Source organism: Solenopsis invicta, chromosome 14, assembly GCF_016802725.1.
Source record: "Solenopsis invicta isolate M01_SB chromosome 14, UNIL_Sinv_3.0, whole genome shotgun sequence".
In the NCBI taxonomy this organism is placed as follows: Eukaryota; Metazoa; Arthropoda; class Insecta; order Hymenoptera; family Formicidae; genus Solenopsis; species Solenopsis invicta.
Genome location: NC_052677.1, coordinates 8,072,154 through 8,092,566, shown reverse-complemented (window position 1 = coordinate 8,092,566; position 20,413 = coordinate 8,072,154). Strand labels below are relative to the sequence as shown.

Sequence of the window (20,413 nt, the reverse complement as noted above, 5' to 3'; positions counted from 1 at the left end):
AGTGACTATATTTATATCTTGATAATTAGGCATGATATTAATATTAATATCAGGTTTTCTTTTACATCTATGAGCAGAATTTAATGCGGCGGGAACTTTATGAAATGACATCAAGTGTCTAGGAAGTGAAAGGAACGCCAATCTTTAAAATCTCTACAACATTTTTCTTCTTGACACATAATTTTCTCATTTAAATGCCATTGATGACACAATTCAATGTGAAGATAGAGTGCTTTAACGGATGGAAATAGAGCATGGCTACAATTTTTTATAATACAGCGAGGCATGATGACAGTCGTACGACAAATATATGTTTAACTTAAAAATAAAATAAACCTTATCAAAATTTCTAATATTAAACTGTTAATTAAATTGTCTTGTTACAGTAAAGAAACGAATTAAAAAGTATTATTTTTCAGGAAAAGATTTTAATTGTTTACTCACTTGAGGTATTATTTTGTCCCATTGTGTACATAATTTGTACAATGCAAATCGTAAAAAATACCATATTGCCTCACTTTGAGGAGAATATTCAGCATGCAAAGCATGCACGCATTTAAAACATGTATCTACTGCCGTCCGAATGTTATCAAACCTATAGTAATTTTTATCAATTACTACATAAAAATCTTTGCACAGTGACAGAGTAGGTCCTACAGCGACAACAAGCGGTTGAATTTTAGTCTTCAATTGTTGAGCTCTGCTTTTGATTCTCTGGATATTGGACACCAAATTATTCATTACCTGAACAGAATAATTTTATAAGAAGATTAACATAAACATAAAATAAAATAAAATCAATAAAATTGAATAAACATCTTTGTTATTATTAGTCAAAACTAAAAAAATTTTAAATAACTTACCTTCACATGAAGAATGAATCTATCTATCATTTCCTGTGTAGAAGACTTCCATCTCTTTCCATTAATTAGAGGTACAGGAACTGGAGTAAAAAGATATTCTAATTGTAAGAAAATATTTAAATCAGAAATATCTAAAAAAATAAATTTTTAAACAATTAAAGTTAACAAGACAAAAAATACTAATTACGTTCAAAATAAATTAAAAACATTTGCCATGTGAGATGGTGTAATTTTATAATTATCATAAATATATTTAATATTTAGCATAATGAGTAACGTATTGTTTGAAAATAATTTTATATAATGAATGTTACCTTCTAAAGACAACAGTAGTGATACTTTTCTTGCAAACTCTATCCATTTACTCTACATTCGTGTATCATAATCAGGATATAATATCTTAAAATCTGCTAGAAGCTGAAAAAAATAAAAATGACTGAAAACTAACTATTCCTTATCACTAAAATAACATTTCCATATTGCAGATTTATGTAAATATATTGGAACTTATTAATTTGTAGCCAGTTGTCAATTGAAGAGCACCATATTCAATGATGTAATCATAAATGCTATCTGGTTCCCGTCGTAGCTGTGCTAATCTTACTTCGTGAGTAACGTCCCAGTATTCTTTTATTCTTCATATGGTTCTTTATGATTACGAAGCCACTCAAGCTTTCCCATCAAATCGTCGTTTAAAATTACATCTATATAAAATAATGCATTTGTATAGTACTCTTATTTTGTAAATTATCAATTGCGATTATAGAAAATTATCTGCTATTTCGAAAGATTTTTAATTTATTCAGTTACTTTATTTTATATAGTACTAAACCTGATTCAAAATCTGTCGATTTTATCTTTCTTTTTTGCCATCCATTTTTGCGTAAATGTTTAACATAATTTATATACTTGTCATAAAGGTTGCCTTTAGCATTTACTTTTTTATTTTCTAAAATTCTTTTATACGAAATATAATATACCTCCTATAAGAATAAGTATATAAAAGTTTAACATTTAAAGCAACAATCGGACTATGTATATATATTTTTTCCTTTAGAAGTGTTATATATCTCTACATCTTACATTTTCCTCAATTTTTTAACTGTATTTTTTTTTAATTTTAAATCATAAATATTAAGAGCTTGCTAAGAAATTTAAAAAATTTTAATTATATGGAAAGTTGAATTACAAACCTCAACTTCTCCTGGAATTGCATTTTGTATTTGCAAAGCTATTTCTTGAAATCGTTTTTGGGTTATTCTGGTACAGAAATATATTACATTAATATTATTGAAATAATAGTATAGAACAATAACAAAATAATAATAATACAATAATAACAATTATTTTAAAATGTAGATTGAACCCATACAGCACAGCATTGCAAAAACATTGTAAAATATTGTTGCAATGTTTCAGCAATATTTTGCAATGTTTTTGCAATGCTGTGCTGTACGGGAAGTAATCATTTTTGTTTTAGGAACATGATGAATGTATTTCATATGACAATTCCTCAACAAATGATAAAAATAAAAGGTACTTTTTGTTTTCATCTTCTTTCAGTTCATATTTTATAATCGCTGAACGAAGTTTATTTCTTGCCGAGTCTTTTAATTTATTATCCTGTCCATTCAAGACATCTGTAGCAGCTTTTACATCTAAATCTATTTCACAGAGCAGTTGAACAATCTAATATAGAAACACGAAACAAAAAAAAATAAACAACTACAGAAATGCTACAAATATAAAAAGAATATTATTGTTTATAATTACGTAATATCTATAACAACCACATTACAACAAATAGTAGAGTCAATGTAATTAAAAATTGCATTACTTACATTTATTTTTGAATTTTCATCCTGCTTACGCCCCAATACTGCCGTGTTAAATGAAGTCCCAACATAGGCACACATACACCTATACATACACGTATATTTCTAGAAAAAATTGTAAATGGTAACTATTATAAGACAATAGTATTATTGTATTATCTGTTGTAAGCTCAAATTAATTGTATATTCTAATTGTTAATTTAGATAGTATAGTTAAACTCCTTTTTAATCAAATAACATTCACTTTTTAGTACCACAAATCTACTCTGTATTAAACAATTTGAGTTTAATTCAGGTTTTCCCTTTAATTTAACAATATACATACATATATACATATATATATATATATATATATATATATATATATATATATATATATATATAAAGGGGGAAACCAACGTTAATTCAATCTATTCATTTAAATAAGTAATCATGAGAATGAAATGTTAAATTACCCAGTAAGTCGACATTGTATTCTTTATTATTATTCATTAGAATAAACTATTGTATAACAATTAATCTGTCCTAATTTTTCAACCACGATCACCATTCCTCGCTTAGGATAAGCACTAGGTCCGATCCCGAGGTAAAGCAATTAGATTTGTTGCCTCAAAACAGGATCGAGGGACGCGGAACACCCCGAATGTTTGTCATTGGGCCCCCGCTGTGGTCCTATTGACCCATATATTCTGGGTTGTCGACGCGGCCTGCCTGTGCCTCGTGTGCACATTCTCAAGTTGTTACGTCCCTCCTTTCTCTCTCCATATCTTACGTATCCTTCTTCAACCCTGGACGTAACACTACAATAGATATTAAAAAATTTTTAGAAGATAAAAAAGTGAGAGTATAACAAGAGTGAAGTCGGACTGAAAGAAGTAGAGAAGAGTTTCTTTCAATGAAAGTTTTGTTTAAAAAAAGGAGCGCTGTGTCGGTAAAAAAGCATGCTTAGCAATCTGTTAACGCCTAAGGAAGCGCTTCGGTTGCCTCGACGAGGGTGGGGGTAATTCTCGGTTAGCGACTCATAAATCTCGCTTTCTCTCGATGACTTTCATGGCTGGCGGATCGCATCCGAACTTCTCTCTACTGTGAAATTCCTATTGTGCATGCAAGTTTCATTTAAAGGGAATTAGAGATCCTCAAATGACTATATAGAAAGTGGCAAATTTCAATTATCTACGAAAACCTCCCGCAGTAAGATAAAGAAAGAATTGTTCCAATTCTTTCACCAGGTCAGTAGTTCGTTTGCGAACCACGAGGGTCCGACAAACACCTGTCGCCATCTTTCTCATTCGTCTGAAAAACTATACGGTCTTACAAACAAATTACTGCAAATACAAACGTTCGTTAGAAGATCTTATGGTCTTACTAATATTCACTTTTTGAAGAGTTTGTCTGAGGATCTGCAAGATCCGTCAGACATAATTATCAATCTCTCAAAGTTTTCTAGTCGTTTAGATAAGTTCTTGCCACGTGTTTAATCTCGAGATAGAAGTGACGATATCTTAAATCGTTCAAGTGGTCACGTGACTCAAGTTACGAAGTCTCTATCTCTTTTACTCTCACTCTCCTTCACTCACTGGCTTTTGCTCTGCGTGGTTTTACTCTTTTACTTCGCTCTCTCTCTCTTTTAGTTACATTTTGAACGATTCTCGAATAGAACTAATTCTTGAAACTATTATCCTTTTCACTCCTTCTCGCCTTCTTTTTCTCTATTCAGGGAATACTTCTAACCTTCATTGTCATTCTTCTTATAAAAAACTTCGTAAATTTTTCCTTTTGAGCAATTATTATTTTATTTTTTGTTTATTAGAAACTTATCTAGATCAAAATAGTTACTTTATTTTTAGAGTTAATATTTAATATTTTAATAAATTTTTTATAAAGTTTTACTCTGTCTAATTTTTTTTTCCTACGCGGCCTTTTCGTTTTCTCATCTCATTCTGCTTATCTTTAACATTTTGATCCTTCGAGCCGGATACGCCACGCACTCCTAAAAATGAGACTCAGCCACATAGAAGCTCGTTTAGAGCAACAACTTAATTTAAAGGACGTTATTTCAACTCAGATAAAAATCTCGTCAAAATCGGTCTATCAAATGTAACGCCTCAACGCATACGAGCTCGCCTGACCGCGCTTCATGAAACTTGGGAGAAGTTTTCCGTCGTAAACGATGCTATTAATATAGCATTACAAAATTAAACTCAGACGATAGATTGCAACTACTACAAGATCCGTATTTTTCTGAAAACATTTACTTAACAACTTATGAATTGTATCTCGAGGCAGTAGAGAAAATGAATTCAATGATCGAGCATGACTCTGAAAGCCTCACTGAGATACCTTCACTTCAGGCTGCTTTTCAAAATTTAAGTATTCTAGTTTTCTTTCAACATGCTCGCCTTCCGCGCATCGATATCCCAAAGTTCAACGGTTCACCTTCCGATTGGCTCTCTTTCAAAGACTTATTCAATTCTCTCATTTTAGCCAATCCTACACTAAGCTAAGTCGAGAAACTGGAATATCTCAAAACAAGTTTAGTTGGATCTGCTTCTCACTTATTAAAAAACACTGCGCTTACCGCTGATAACTTCTAAAAGGCACGGGACGCACTAGTTTCTTTTTACGAGAACAAGCGCTTTCTTGTACATTCTGCTTTACATTCTCTACTCACACTCAAACGTATGACAAAGAAATCGGCTATTGGGATGGAGCAGCTATACACTAATATTACGCAGATTTATCGCACCCTCAAAACACTAAAGAGACCTGTTCATACGTGGGACGATGTTTTCGTCATCATTGCAGTGCAACGACTTGACTCTGAATCTATCAAGGTTTGAGAGCACCATTTAGGTTCGTCAAAAGATCCGCCTACCTGGACTCAATTCAATGAGTTTCTAATTTTACGGCTTCTTTCTCTCCAAGCCTTTGAAAAATCTCGAACCGGAAAATCTTCCAATTTATTATATCCGACAACGGCAAAATCTCACTTCCAAGGAAAGGTAAAAAATTCTCACTCTTCTAAACCAAGTTCCTGTTTTTTATGCTCCGAGAGTCATTACATTTGCAATTGTCCGCAATATACTGCAAAATTGGTACAGCAACAAATTGCTCTTATTAAACAAAAACAACTCTGTTACAATTGTCTCGGTCAACACAGAGTATCAACTTGTCGGGTGACCAAACGCTGTACTAAATGCGGACAAAAACATCATACTACTACTCACCAAAACAAGATTTCTAAAACTACACCGTCAATTTCTGCAACATCTGCTACTGAAACAAATTCAAAAGAAAATCACGTGCTTCACTCCGCAAGAGAACACCAATCATTTAACGAAACCGTATTGTTAGCGACCGCTCAAGTATCAATTACCAAGGAAAATAGAGAAACCATCCAAGCTCGAGCATTGATTGATCCAGGTTCTGAAATCTCGCTCATATCAGAGCGTCTAGTACAAATTCTTCAAGAAAGCATTCCTCGATTTCTTTAATCGGAGTTGGTGGTGCTAAGTCCTGCCGCACTAAAGGTTCAATTAAATTCACATTTATCAGCATAACTGGCCACATTTACAAGGACTGACTTTAGCTGATAATACTTATATTACTTCTGGACCTATTGATATCATCTTAGGAGCCGCTGTTTACGCTCGCATACTTGAGGACGGCATCGCTCAAGGCGACGAAAATTCACCTATCGCCCAACGCACCAGACTTGGATGGATTGTCTCCGGCCCTACTGGTCCTTACGCACAAAGAAAAGCCGTTCACAGATATCATATACCGCAGTTGATAATGAGCTTCATAATCTTCTTAAATCCTTTTGGAGACTCAAAGAGATATCACCACTGACTTCTTCATCCTTATCCATCAGTAAACAAGCCTGTGAACAACATTACAAAAGGACACATTCACGTGATTCGCAAGGAAGGTACATTATTAGACTTCCGTTCAAACGATCGGCAACTGAATTAGGAAATTCAAGAACTCGAGCGCTTAAGATCCTTACTCACCTTTTTAAAAAATTGTCTAATGATCCCACTCTCTCAAAGGCTTACTCTGAGTTTCTATCAGAATACGAAAAGTTGGATCACATGAGATTGGTTTCTGCTTCTCAATCAGTTCCTGATCTAGTTTATTATCTTCCTCATCACGGAGTCATTCGAGAGAGTAGTATAACCACTAAACTAAGAGTTGTTTTTAACGGCTCCAGTCGTACTTCTACTGACATTTCTCTTAATGACCTTTTATACACTGCAGCAAAACTACAAACAGACGTATTTGATGTCCTGTTATACTTCCGACAATCCCGGTACAGTTTCTCTTGTGACATTGAGAAAATGTATCGGCAAATTCGAATGCACCAAGACGACTGAACCTTTCAACGCATTCTATGGATAAATCAAAATCAGGATATTATCGATTACCAATTAATAACTGTAACTTATGGACTTGTCTGCGCTCCCTTTTTAGCGTTACGCACTTTTGTCCAACTTATAGAAGACGAAGGCGCAAAATTCCCGCTAGCCATTCCTCCTTTAACTCACGGACGATATGTAGATGACATATTTGGCGGCTCTGATTCAATAGCTCAAGTCCAAGAAGTTGTTAAACAGGTAGATTCTTTATGCACGGCTTTCTACTACAAAAATGGACCAGTAATCACACAGAAATTCTCCAATCGATTCCCCTTGAGAGACACGCTAATTCTATGCTCGTACAATTTGATAAATCTCCTATGATTCATGTCTGAGGACTGAACTGAAATCCTTCTACAGATACTTTCCATTTTTCCGTTACTGTCTCAATACCAACAGTCTTAACCAAACGGAATATTTTATCAACCATCGCCCAAATATTCGACCCACTTGGATTACTTTCTTCTGTTATCATTACAGCCAAAATCTTTATTCAGAAACTCTGGTCCATCAAGTTTGGCTGAAACGATCCTTTGCCTTCACCTATTGTAATAAAATGGACTAAATTCGTCAAACTTCTTCAGGATAAACCAAAGTTAAAATTCGCACGATGAATTTATTTCAATTCTGAGCATTCTCTTGAGATTCACGGATTCTGTGACGCTTTCAAAAAAGCTATGTGCGCGGCCATCTATATCCGATCCGTTCATCAACATAAAGAGATTACTACTCAATTAATCTGTTCCAAAACAAAGGTTGCGCCTCTAAAAAGGATAAACATTCCACGTCTGGAACTCGCTGGAGCAATGCTTTTAACCAAACTTACCTCTCGCGTTTTAATTTTGAAGCCTAAAAAAAGCTCTATTTTTCTTTGGACCGATTCCGCTGTTGCCTATACGTGGATTAATAATCACTCTTCTAGATGGAAAGATTTCGTACACAATCGAGTTTGCTACATTCACGAGACCTTACCTCAGGCAACGTGGAAATTTGTCCCCGGAGTGGACAACCCAGCCGATTGTGCCACAAGAGGCTTTTCACCTAGTGAATTGATTAAACACACGAGTTGGTAGTCCGGACCAACTTGGTTTACTCAAGATTCTGCCACATGGCCCCAAGCACCGCTAATTGTACCTCAAAAGGAAAATCTTGAAGAACGTCCAAATCTAGTTCACATTACAAAAGTCAGCCATCCCGAACAGTGGAATCTCATATCTAAATACTCCAGTCTTACTCGATTACTGCGCATTACAGCTTTATGCCTCAGAGCTATATCTCACTTCCGAAAGGCCCCAATAGCAGCCTCAAACACACCTCTCACTACTCAAGAATTTGAAAAGGCACGAACTTATTGGATCAAAAGCACTAAACAATCATGGTTCCATCAAGAACATAAAATACTATTTCTCGGTCACGCTTTTTTTCGTTCTAATCATTTTATCCATCTCACTCCTTTCTTAGACTCAGATGGCCTTCTCCAAGAAGGAGGTCGTCTTCAATATTCTCTCCTATCTGAAAGTAGCAAACATCCAATAATTCTACCTCGACACTCTCCCTTAACTTAACTTAATGATTGCGGATGCTCATCAACACACTGTGCATGGAGGCGTCCAAAGCACTCTTTCGTTCATTCAAGATACCTATTAGATAATTGGAGGACGAGCACCAGTCCGATCCTTTATCTTAAAATATATTCGTTGTGCCCGATATAGGCAAAACCGAGCTAAGCAAATTATGGACAACTTCCTCGTGAAAGAGTGACTCCGTCTCGCCCATTTTTAAATTCGATTATGCTGGCCCACTATACATCAAGAATTGGAAAGAAAAAAACTCAAGAACATACAAGGCTTGAATTTCCCTGTCTGTATGCCTGTCAACAGCCGCAGTTCATCTTGAACTTGTTACGGACTGTACTTCCAAAGCCTTTCTTGCTGCGTTTAAGCGCTACACTTCCAGACGAGGAATTTGTGCGACTCTTACCAGTGACTGCGGAACAAATTTAAAGGGGGCTGATGTCGAGCTCAAAAATCTTTTTAACGCTGCCTCTAAGGAAGCCGGTAAACTCGCTTCATTACTCGCTAATGACGGTACTCAATGGAAGTTCAACCCTCCCTCCGCTCCACATTTCGGTGGAAAATGAGAAGCCGGAGTGAAGTCAGTAAAATACCATATCAGAAGAGTCATTGGAACGCACCTACTAATCTATGAAGAGATGTCAACTTTTCTGACACAGGTAGAAGCTGTTTTGAATTCTCGACCTCTTTGTCCTATGACGGATGACACGGACGATTTACACGTCCTAACACCTGCACACTTTCTAGTTGGACATTTATTGTCCACTATTTCTGAGTCTTCGCTTAAAACCATCAAAGTTTCACATCTTTCTCGCTGGCAGTTGACTCGACAAATGCTCGAAAGCTTCTGGCGTCATTGGTCTAAAGAGTGTCTACAACGTTATCTAGCAATGTACAAATGAAATAAAGAAAATCCTCCACTTCCTGAAGGCGTTCTTGTTCTCGTGATAGATCAGCAATATCCTCCGTCTAAGTGGCCTTTAGGTCGAGTTCTCACTTGTCATCCAGGCAAGGATGGAAAAGTTCGCGTAGTCACAGTCCGCACTCAAACCTCGACTTTTACTCGACCTCTTGTGAAGCTCTGCCCACTTCCCATCTTCATCTCCTTTCTGTAATTCATTCATTAAATTCAATTGTTAATGAAGGCTGGCGGAAATGTTTAAAAAAAAGAGCGCTTCGATGCTGCGTCGGTAAAAAAGCATGCTCAGCAATCTGTTAACGCCTAAAGAGGCGTTTCGGTTGCGACGAGGGTGCGGGTAATTCTCGGTTAGCGACTCATGCCGTCACAAAAATCTCGCTCTCTCTCGATGACTTTCATGGCTGGCGGATCGCATCCGAACTTCTCTCTACTGTAAAATTCCTATTGTGCATGCAAGTTTCATTCAAAAGGAATTAGAGATCCTCAAATGACTATATTGAAGGTGGCAAATTTCAACTATCTACGAAAACCTCCAGCAGTAAGATAAAGAAAGAATTGTTCCAATTCTTTCACCAGGTCAGTAGTTCGTTTGCGAACCACGAGGGTCCGACAAACACCTGTCGCCATCTTTCTCATTCATCTAAAAAACTATACGGTTTTACAGATAAATTACTGCAAATACGAACGTTCGTTAAAAGATCTTACGGTCTTACTAACATTCACTTTTTGAAGAGTTTGTCAGAGGATCTGCAAGATCCGTCAGACGTAATTATCAATCTCTCAAAGTTTTCTAGTCGTTTAGATAAGTTCTTGCCACGTGTTTAATCTCGAGATAGAAGTGACGATATCTTGAATCGTTCAAGCGGTCACGTGACTCAAGTTACGAAGTCTCTATCTCTTTCTCTCTCACTCTCCTTCACTCACTAGCTTTCGCTCTGCGTGGTTTTACTCTTTCACTTCTCTCTCTCTCTCTCTTTTTCTCTCTTTTAGTTGCATTTGGAACGATTCTCGAATAGAACTAATTCTTGAAACTATTATCCTTTTCACTCCTTTTTGCTATTTTTCTCTCTATTCAGGGAATACTTCTAACCTTCATTCTCATTCTTCTTATAAAAGACTTTGTAAATTTTTCCTTTTTAGCAATTATTATTTTATTTTTTGTTTATTAGAAACTTATCTAGATCAAAATAGATACTTTATTTTCAGAGTTAATATTTAATATTTTAATAAATTTTTTATAAAGTTTTACTCTGTCTAATTTTTTTTTTCCTACGCGGCTTTTCCGCTTCATAGTTTTCTCATCTCATTCTGCTTATCTCTAACAAGTTTAAATTAGTAATCGGGAGATACTTCAGTTGTTTATATGACGTAGATTTTGAAGAGAAAGAACTGCACAGGCCTATGCTTACAGTCAGAGAGTCAGTCAGTCGTGTGACAGTCTCACTTTGACAGTGCCTAAAATGGAACGCTCAATAATCGATTTGCTGCGAGTTACATACCTCGCAAGAGCAGTAAGTATACTTATTTTCTTTTTACAGTGCATGTTACAATTGTATATATAACCTTATATATAATTATATACTTTTTTTGCAGATTTTAATGGTGCACAATAAGAGCACTTATACTGAGCATATAAGACATGTAGTGTACTTTCAAGTAATTAACCCTGAATTTGTAAGTTTTATTTTTTATTATCTGTAAATGATTTATATATAATTAGTAATATTACTGTTTTCTTATAATTTTTTTTTATTTTTAGTGCATTTTTCCATCCCAAATAGAAATAGATGAGTACATAAACATTGCAAAAGCTATTGACAGACACTCTTGACGTCGTTGGTACCGCAAGTGCAACGATTTTAAGTGGATGCGGAACAATCCGCTTATTGACTATTGGCACTTGAGCAAACTTTTCAACGAACCATTATGGTGGGAGGAATTATTGTTGAAACCAGAATTATTATACTCATAAAAAAATAGTTTTTTCTAAAAAAAACATATATAAGTTTAATTTTTTGTTATTTTATAAATTTTTCCATTAAAAAAAATTTTTTTATTTTAATTTTTTTAAATATTATAACATTTTTTAAAATAAATATATAAAATATTAATATAAAAAATTACTGTAGTATTATTATTTCTCTGTTCTTGTCACACCATTTTCTTTAGATTAATAAAAAACGCGTGCGATTGAGAGCACAAGATAAGCCGCGTATAGGAGAGCACAAGCGAGGATAGACCGCGCGGGGGAGGGGGGGGGGAATGTCGCATCGCCATGCCACACCGCAGCATCCGCTCAAAGATGTAAAATAAATAAAGATGTAAAATAAATAAAAATTTAAAGTTAAAATTATAATTGTAGCTTAAATATTATTATTTTTTTATATCCCTTATCATTATCAACCACCATCTTTTTAAATAATAAGAAAGTGTATGGGATGAGTGAGTCGCGAGAAGGAGAGCGCGCGAACGAGTGAGGATAGACCGTAAAAACGCGTGCAATTGAGAACGTTGGTATACAAGCAAGAGTACAAGCGTACGAGACGGGAGTGAAAGCGCAATATACGGGTGAGTATATGGGAAGGAGCAAGAAAGATCGCGTACGGGAAAATCGAGCGAGCGAGCAAGCGAGCGAGGGACGGGAGAGCGCATGCGTAAGCGCCAGCGTGTGGCAGCGGCGGTGGGTGGTGGTGAGTAGATGCCGGTGGCGGGTGGCGGACCCCGCGTTAGACCGCGCGTATCCCCTTCATGCATCCGGCGGCGGTAGCGGCGGCGGCGGGCCCCGCGGAAATAGCCGCGCACACCCCACAAAATATTCGCCATCGTATCGCTTATCCCCCCTCCCCCTTTACTTGTGATGACAGACATTTCCGATTTCAAAAGTACAGTCATACCCACCTCCTCGCGGTGTGATTTATTATGTTTATGTAAACAGAGAGACAAGTACATTGTCCATGTTTACATTAAACGATCAGTTGCCTCCACGCGGCACATTTCAAAGGTGTCAGGTTTCGGTCAAGAACATGGTCCTTGTTTATTTATTCATTGATGATGATCGTTGCTAACTCTGCATTATCACTGTTTATTCAAACATTAATTACGCAGAACTACACCAGATATCATCCCTCCCTCGGTTAAGTTCATACACGTGTCCCCGATTACCCCCCCCCTTGCCTTGCCTTCACCCGGTTTGATCCACCCACGTGACATCGTCTCCGGTTAGGATTCCTCGCGCGACCTGAAAAATTTCTCTCCTTCACTCCACCCCCACTCGGTTTGGTCCACCCGCGTGACCTCATTGCCGGTTAGGTCCCCTCGCGCCATGGTGGAAGTATAACATGGTGTGCTCAATTTGGCTAAACCACGCCCCTTTTCACGGCAAAGTGTCTCTTATTCCTGAAGACTGCCAACTGTGAAAAAATGAAATATTTAATGTCGGAAAGTTGCTGAACCTAGATGGTCGCATCTTTGTCACATGTACGAATGCGTCCATTGCGTCTTTTTCTGTCATACCAGCGCCGCCAGCGTCATTGCTCCAATTTCAGCGCCTTTGCTTCATAGCGTCCATAGTAACAACACGTATTTTTAGGTTATTTTTTAAACTTTATTGTAAAATAAAGTGAAAATGGTACGTTGTGTAGTGAAATCGTGTAAAAATTGCAACGAAACGTGCTTGCCGGCGCAAGTAAGCTTTTTCCGATTTCCGGAAAATGCAGTAATGCGTGAAGGCTGAATTCAGAGAATCGGAGAGAGTTTTATGCCGAAAAATATTAAGAATGGTAAGTCTTATTAAATATTATTAGTCAATTTTTTGTAATGACATTATTTCCATTACAATTTGTATTACACACACAGGCACACACACAACATTCCAATACTGTTCCAATAGAAAATATTGTAAATATTCGTATCTTAATAGAGCAACCTAACCTAACACCAATTACTTGATATACATACTAACCAACAACTTTCTATTTAATTATCTTAACTTTTGTAATAATTTTAAAGAATAGTACATTAAACTGATGCAATATGTTTCAAGATAATTAAATGTACATATCATGTATACATTTATACGTATTGTCGAAATTAAAATAATTTAATAGGAAGTTACATAGCACACATCAAGTGCTTGATGTAAACTAGGACAATTGTTAACTTATTAATTGTTAGTTAACTTAACTATTATTCTGTCATTTGAATTTTTAGCAAATATATGCTTAGCACACTTCACAGAAGATTTGTTTGTGAGAAGTAAGAAGATTTGACCTCCTATGGACATTCGAAGACGGTCGCTTTTGCCGAGTGCAGTTCCAACATTATTGTTACCAAAAACGGAAAATAGGTAAACATGAATAAATAATAACACAAGTTTACAAATTCGGGTCAACTTTTGGACCCGAGCAGATGAGAACGATTCTTAACGTTATTTGGTGCCCTGAACTCAGATCTTCAATCCGTTTGTCAAGATTGGTTCTAGTTTTCGAGTTCGCGGATGGTGGCGGTACTGCGCTCTTATAACAGCTATCAGCTGACCACGTTGCATCGAACATCTTTCGGAACTTGTTTTTGTACTGTGATTGTGCTTCGGAACGTGTGAAAATGCAGAGAAGACGTTGCACAGTCGATTCAAAGTGTTTTTGTTACGTTTGTGGATGTTATATGCTCGGAAAACGTGGAAAAATCATGACAAATGCGCTCAAAGATGCGTATTTGCAGTACTTTGGTTTTGCTGTAATAAACACTGACAAGCCATGGGTACCGAAATTGTTTTGTAACGCGTGCAGAACAAAGCTGTACAAGTGGTCACTTTGTGAAAATATATACTTTTCATTTTCTGTGCCAACGTTATGGAGAGAACAGAAAAATCATGTAGATGATTGCTACTTTTGCTCAATGAATGTCGTCGGTATAAATGCAAAGAAACTAGCACGGTATGAATATCCGGACGTATCATCAGTGTCGAAGCCAGTTCCACGTACGGACAGTGATCCATTGCCAATTTGTCCAGGTATAAGCGCAAAAAATGTCCTAAGAACTTTGTCTTCATCACAGTCGAGCAAAGAAAGCGATTTCGTTATGGAAGAAAAGCATTTACTTTCGCAAAGTGAACTGAGTGATTTGATTCGCGATTTGAATTTATCGAAACAAAAAGCAGAGTTGCTTGCATCACGGTTGCAAGAATGGAAACATCTTGACCCTACAACACAAGTCACTATATACAGAAATAGAAATCACGCGATTTTACCTTTCTTCAAAAAAGAAAATGACATGTGTTTCTGCAATGACATCAAAGGTTTATTTGATGTGATGAATACAGCATATGATCAAAATGAATGGCGTTTGTTCATAGATGGTTCTAAATACAGTTTGAAGGCGGCTCTACTCCACATTGGAAATAAAAAACCATCGATTCCGATTGCTCACGCAGTACAAACTAAGGAATGCTATGACACAATGCGTACAATTTTGGCCAAGATCAAATACAATGAGCATCAATGGAAAATTTGTGGCGATCTAAAGGTTGAGAAATAAATTAATTGTACTTAATTTCGAAATAGATATTAATTGATTTACATATTCATTATAGGTTATTGGTCTATTGGTTGGGATGCAATCTGGATTCACGAAATTTTGCTGTTTTTTGTGTCTGTGGGACAGCCGTGCAGTTGATCATCATTATGTGAGAAAGGTGTGGCCGAGTCGTACCCATTATGAGCCAGGACAACAAAATGTGTCCTCTATACCACTTGTGAACCCACAGGACATTTTATTGCCTCTTCATATTAAACTTGGCCTTATTAAGAACTTTGTCAAAGCGCTCAATCGCGAAGGACCGGCTTTCCAGTACTTAATCAAGTTGTTTCCAAAACTGTCATACGCAAAAATCAAAGAAGGAATATTTGTCGGACCTGATATTCGAAAAGTAATGGCTGATGCAAAGTTTACAAAATGTTTAACGCCTGATGAAGCAGCAGCATGGGCATCGTTTAAAAATGTTGTTCACAACTTTCTCGGTAACCACAAATCACCGGATTACAAACAAGTAATCGACAATTTTTTGAAGAATTACCACAAGATTGGAGCTCGAATGTCTCTTAAGATACATTTTCTGCATTCACATCTTGATTTTTTCCCACAAAACTTGGGCGATACGAGCGACGAGCAAGGAGAGCGGCTACATCAAGATATAGCGAAAATCGAAAGGCGATACCAAGGATTTTGGGACGAAGGCATGATGAGCGACTACTGTTGGACCCTAAAGCGTGAAACAGATCCCAAGAAATATAAAAGACTCAGTTCAACCTCTGTTCATTTCTGATTTATACTTTTCAATTCAATAAATGGCCGTTAATGGTCAAAAATACTAAAATAATGAATTTATTGAATATTTCGAAAACTAGAACCAATTTCAAACAACGGGCTGCTGATTTGGATTCAGCCCCCGAATCTACCTTATAAACAGCTTTTGATTGCTCAGGTCCAAAACCGTGTATACTTGTGTAATTGATGTATTAATTACTGAAAAATACATTCCTTTTTTTGCATAACATTATCAAAGTAACATTTATGTTTTCTATTTTAGTGACAATGAAAGTAATATGGACTTCAAAGTCATAGCCGAAGATTTTCCGCTTCCCGTCATCCACGAAAATGTACATGCAGTCTTCCGAGTTACTCGTCAGCCCTGATGATCCATCGAATATACAGGAATGTATGATAGATGTAGAATCACCAGGGTCGATTTAGAAGGTAAGAACAACATTGAACGATTACTGATGATAGTAATTTGCTATCTTAATGTGCCACGAAATTCTTGGTATATACAATAAACAATAATGTTTTGTTTTATTATTACAGTAATTGAAGGCTGGAGGAAACATATGCAATGTGTCGAACGCTACCAAAAACAAGAAAAAAATGAAAAAAATCAAATAGAACTTTTAGCTCTTAGCTTTTTAACTTTGAAATGTATAAAATAATAAATAATTATGTGTATCTAAAAACTATATAATATAAGAATTGTGTATAATAAATTATTATATTTATCATGAAACCTGCATAAAAAATAATGACTTATTTCTACACATTTTGTCGGTAGAGATTGTCTTAGTCAGTTCATTCGAAAACAGCAACATGTACCTCAAGCATAAAATCAATGAATATTATTTTATTTTATTTTATTTAACTATCTCAACTATTTTTTTCTTTTCATTCTTAATGAAACAATATCTTCAATTTTCAATAATTTCTTATTTACAAAAAATTGATATTCTGTAACGATTTGTGGACTTAATAATTCTATTTATTTCTTGTTTTGGAAAAAATTCTTGTATATCAATGGTTGTTTTTAAAATTTTTAAGAACTTTATTTTTTATTATTAAAATTATCGTAAAATTTATTACGATATTTATATTTGTAGTGTTATTTCAAATATTATTTTATTATTAAATACTATTAATCTTTATATTTTACACAAACTGTTTAATTTTTATTAATTTTTTACAATGAGCGCAGTTAGTCTTTCGTGTCGTGTTGTATTTAATAACATTTATTTACAGCGGTAACTATCTACAAGAAAAGAGACAGAGTAAAAATAGAAAACGTCCGACAAAGACAATTATATCAGGTGTACAGACTTTAGAAAGTGAAATACTTCAACTTTTCACAGTTGGCAGCCCTCTGGAATAAGAGGCAGAAAAACGACAGAGAGCGCAGATTTTAGAGAAAGAAGGCTGCAAATTGAGCACACCATGCTATCCCTTCCACCATGCCTCGCGCGACCCAAAAATTCCTCCTCTTTCCCCGCACCCTCCTGAGATTCTTGGGTTAGAATCCGCTATTGCATTCTACTATGATGCATTATCCGCATGCCGGTTTCGTCGCGATCCCAATTGTGTCTCGTGTTTCATCAAAGAATTGAAAAATTAGCGTATAAAGTAAAATCAATTATATCCACCAATATTCCCATAAACACGTTATCGAAGAAACAGTAGGAAGCATACCATAACGCAACACATTGTGTTATGTATACGAGATACCATTCATTCAAGACGATAAACGGGTACGCGATCATTGCCATTTAACCGGCAGATATCGAGGTTCCGCGCATTCAAATTGCAACTTAAATTATAAACAATCGTTTTACGTTCCGGTAATATTTAATAATTTGTCAGGCTACGATTTACATTTTATAATCAAAGAAATAACCACGGCGTTCGAAGGGCAAGTAGACTTCTCATCACAAAAGAAAAATATATTTTATTCACAAAACTAAATCTACAGAGGATCAAAAAACTTGCATAAAATTACGATTTATCGATTCGTATAAATTTCTTAATGTTAGTCTCAACAAACTGGCTTCGTTTTTAAATAACAATAAACTCCAAATTTTACAATCTCAATTTAAAGACATATCAGCTGAAAATTTTAATTTATTGACGGGAAAGGGGGTATTCCCGTACGTTGACGGTGTTGAAAATTGGAGGAAACATGTCTACCATCACGCGAATCATTTTACAGCTCTCTTACCGGTGACACGGTATCTGAGAGTGATTACGCTCATGCCGTCAATGTATGGCAACGGTTTTCTGTTTGAACGATAGGTAAATATAGCCATTTATACCGCAAAATTGATGTTTTGTTGTTAGCAGACATTTTTGAAAATTTACGCAACAAATGTCTCAAAAGTTACATTCTCGATCCCGCACATTATTATACTCTCTCAGGATACACGTGGGAGACTATGTTAAAGTATACAAAAATTACTTTTGAACTTGCTACGGACATTAAAATGGTTATGTTTATAGAACGCGGTACACGCGGCGGTTTAAGTTAATATTCTAGTAGATATGCACAAGCTAACAACAAATACATGCAGTCGTATGATCCATTAAATCCATCGTCATATTTAATGTACTTTGATGTAAATAACGGATGGGCAATGTGTGGTAATCTTTGCCCTATGAAAGTTTTCAATGGGTCAGTGACGTAACAAATTTTGACTTATCATCAATCGCGCTCGAATTATCAATAGGCTATATCCTTGAAGTCGATCTCGTTTATGATGTCATGTAAGGTGTCGCAACACCTTCACGACGCGCACACCGATCTACCCTTCTGTCCAATACGCAATAAACCGCCTGGCAAGCGAGAGGAGAAACTGCTTGCGACAGTTTGCGAAAAAGAGGTACGTCATTTACTACCGCAACCTACAGCAGTGCATGCGCCACGATTTTCGCGTAACAAAAATCCATCGTATATTGAAATTCACACAATCTCCATAGCTTCGCAATTATATACAACTAAATACAAATTTCAGAACTAATACTAAAAACAATTTCGAGAAAAATTTATATAAACTTATGAATAACGCGGTATTTGGGAAAACCATGAAAAATGTACGTAATCGCGTCAATGTGAAATTATTAACTAAATGAGACGAACGGCACGGTGCGGAGACAATGATCGCGAAAACAAACTTCCACAGCAGAAGCGTTTTCTCAGAAAATCTTATTACCGTCAAATTGCGTAAACTTGAGATAAAGTTTAACAAGCAGATTTACATGGGTATGTGTATACTTAACGTATCAAAAGTCTGTTTGTATGAATTTCACCACAAGTACATGTTACCACTGGATTGTGAGAAATGTAAGGTTATGTACACCGATACAAATAGTCTTATATATTACGTAGAATGCGACGATATATACAGCATGATGAAACGTGATATCAATAAATTTGATACGAGCGATTATCCATCTAACAATGCATATGATATACCTCATGCGAATAAAAGAGTACCAGAGTTAATGAAGAACAAGAATAACAGTGCGATTATGACTGAATTCGCCGGACTTAGAGCAAAAATGTACGTGTTGCGCGTCGATGGTAAAAAAGACACGAAAAAAATCAAAGGTATCAAAAGCGACGTTCGATGATTACACGCGATGTCTATTTAACGAGATTGAAATGACTCGTCGTCAATCGTGTATAAGATCGAAATTGCACAAAGTATATACTGTATCCGAGACAAAAGTCGCTCTAAGTCCATACAATAATAAGAGATACATTTTGTCTATTTCTACCGACACACTCCCATGGGGGCATTATAAAATACCATTGTAATACATATATTTCATAAATAAACAACACATTTTTGTATTTTTTATACTTTTTATATTTCAAAATGTCAATACATAATATGTTTTTTATATTGTAATAAACATGAGTATAATAATAATAATGTAGCGTATAATTTATTATACAACACACTATCCTTGTGTATCCATGAATTGTGTGAATTGTCAAATCCAAGCCATTTCACATAAACCTTATCCCCCCTTTTGCGCAATACTTTTTCAACGAGATACACGTCAGGATGAGTAGCACGATGCAACTCGTACTCGTAGAATCCTCCGGCAACAGGTTTTCCCTTGTAATCTTTTAGTAGATAAGTCACAGGATTAGTTATTTGTACTTTGGCAATTTTAAACACCTCGGTTGTCCAATTGGGCGTATATCCTTTCTCAAAGACTGTCTTGTACTTGCTAACGCGTACCGAATCGCCTACTTTGAATTTTGCAGGACCCGCAATCTTAACGTGGCTATACACCGTGTCCAACAGCTTCTTAGCAATAGCGGGAGTAACATCGATGGGCCGCATGTCGATTGTTCGATGCTTTCGCGCATTATAGTTTGACATGAGACGTGGTAACAAGTCGATCTATTTATAGTTTCCATTGAGCGTAAATTGTTTCCACATGTCGTTCTTCAAAGTCCGGTTGAACCGTTCAACGATGA

At 35.9% G+C, this 20,413-nt stretch overlaps 3 protein-coding genes across 3 annotated transcripts in view; 1 reads left to right on the top strand and 2 right to left on the bottom strand.

Annotated features, from left to right (window-relative positions):
* Window positions 1-222: 222 nt before the first annotated feature.
* Window positions 223-20,413, bottom strand: part of LOC120359505 — a 131,874-nt gene continuing 111,683 nt past the window's right edge. Inside the window, exons 2-9 of the mRNA XM_039457166.1 lie at window positions 3,154-3,498; window positions 2,705-2,803; window positions 2,404-2,552; window positions 2,057-2,123; window positions 1,696-1,846; window positions 1,178-1,567; window positions 864-994; window positions 223-744 (exon numbers count right to left, since the gene is read on the bottom strand). Coding sequence (XP_039313100.1) covers window positions 1,494-1,567; window positions 1,696-1,846; window positions 2,057-2,123; window positions 2,404-2,552; window positions 2,705-2,803; window positions 3,154-3,168 — 555 coding nt within the window. The 5' untranslated portion in view covers window positions 3,169-3,498 and the 3' untranslated portion in view covers window positions 223-744; window positions 864-994; window positions 1,178-1,493. The remainder of the gene's footprint in view (window positions 745-863; window positions 995-1,177; window positions 1,568-1,695; window positions 1,847-2,056; window positions 2,124-2,403; window positions 2,553-2,704; window positions 2,804-3,153; window positions 3,499-20,413) is intronic.
* On the top strand, window positions 14,421-16,108 carry LOC113004095. The gene is made up of 2 exons (XM_026136313.2): window positions 14,421-15,132; window positions 15,200-16,108. The coding sequence occupies exons 1-2, from the start codon at window positions 14,506-14,508 to the stop codon at window positions 15,929-15,931; spliced, it is 1,359 nt and encodes a 452-aa protein (XP_025992098.2). The 5' UTR covers window positions 14,421-14,505; the 3' UTR covers window positions 15,932-16,108.
* On the bottom strand, window positions 19,594-20,276 carry LOC120359493. The gene is made up of 2 exons (XM_039457082.1): window positions 19,879-20,276; window positions 19,594-19,654 (listed from the first exon to the last, which is right to left on the bottom strand). The coding sequence occupies exons 1-2, from the start codon at window positions 20,274-20,276 to the stop codon at window positions 19,594-19,596; spliced, it is 459 nt and encodes a 152-aa protein (XP_039313016.1).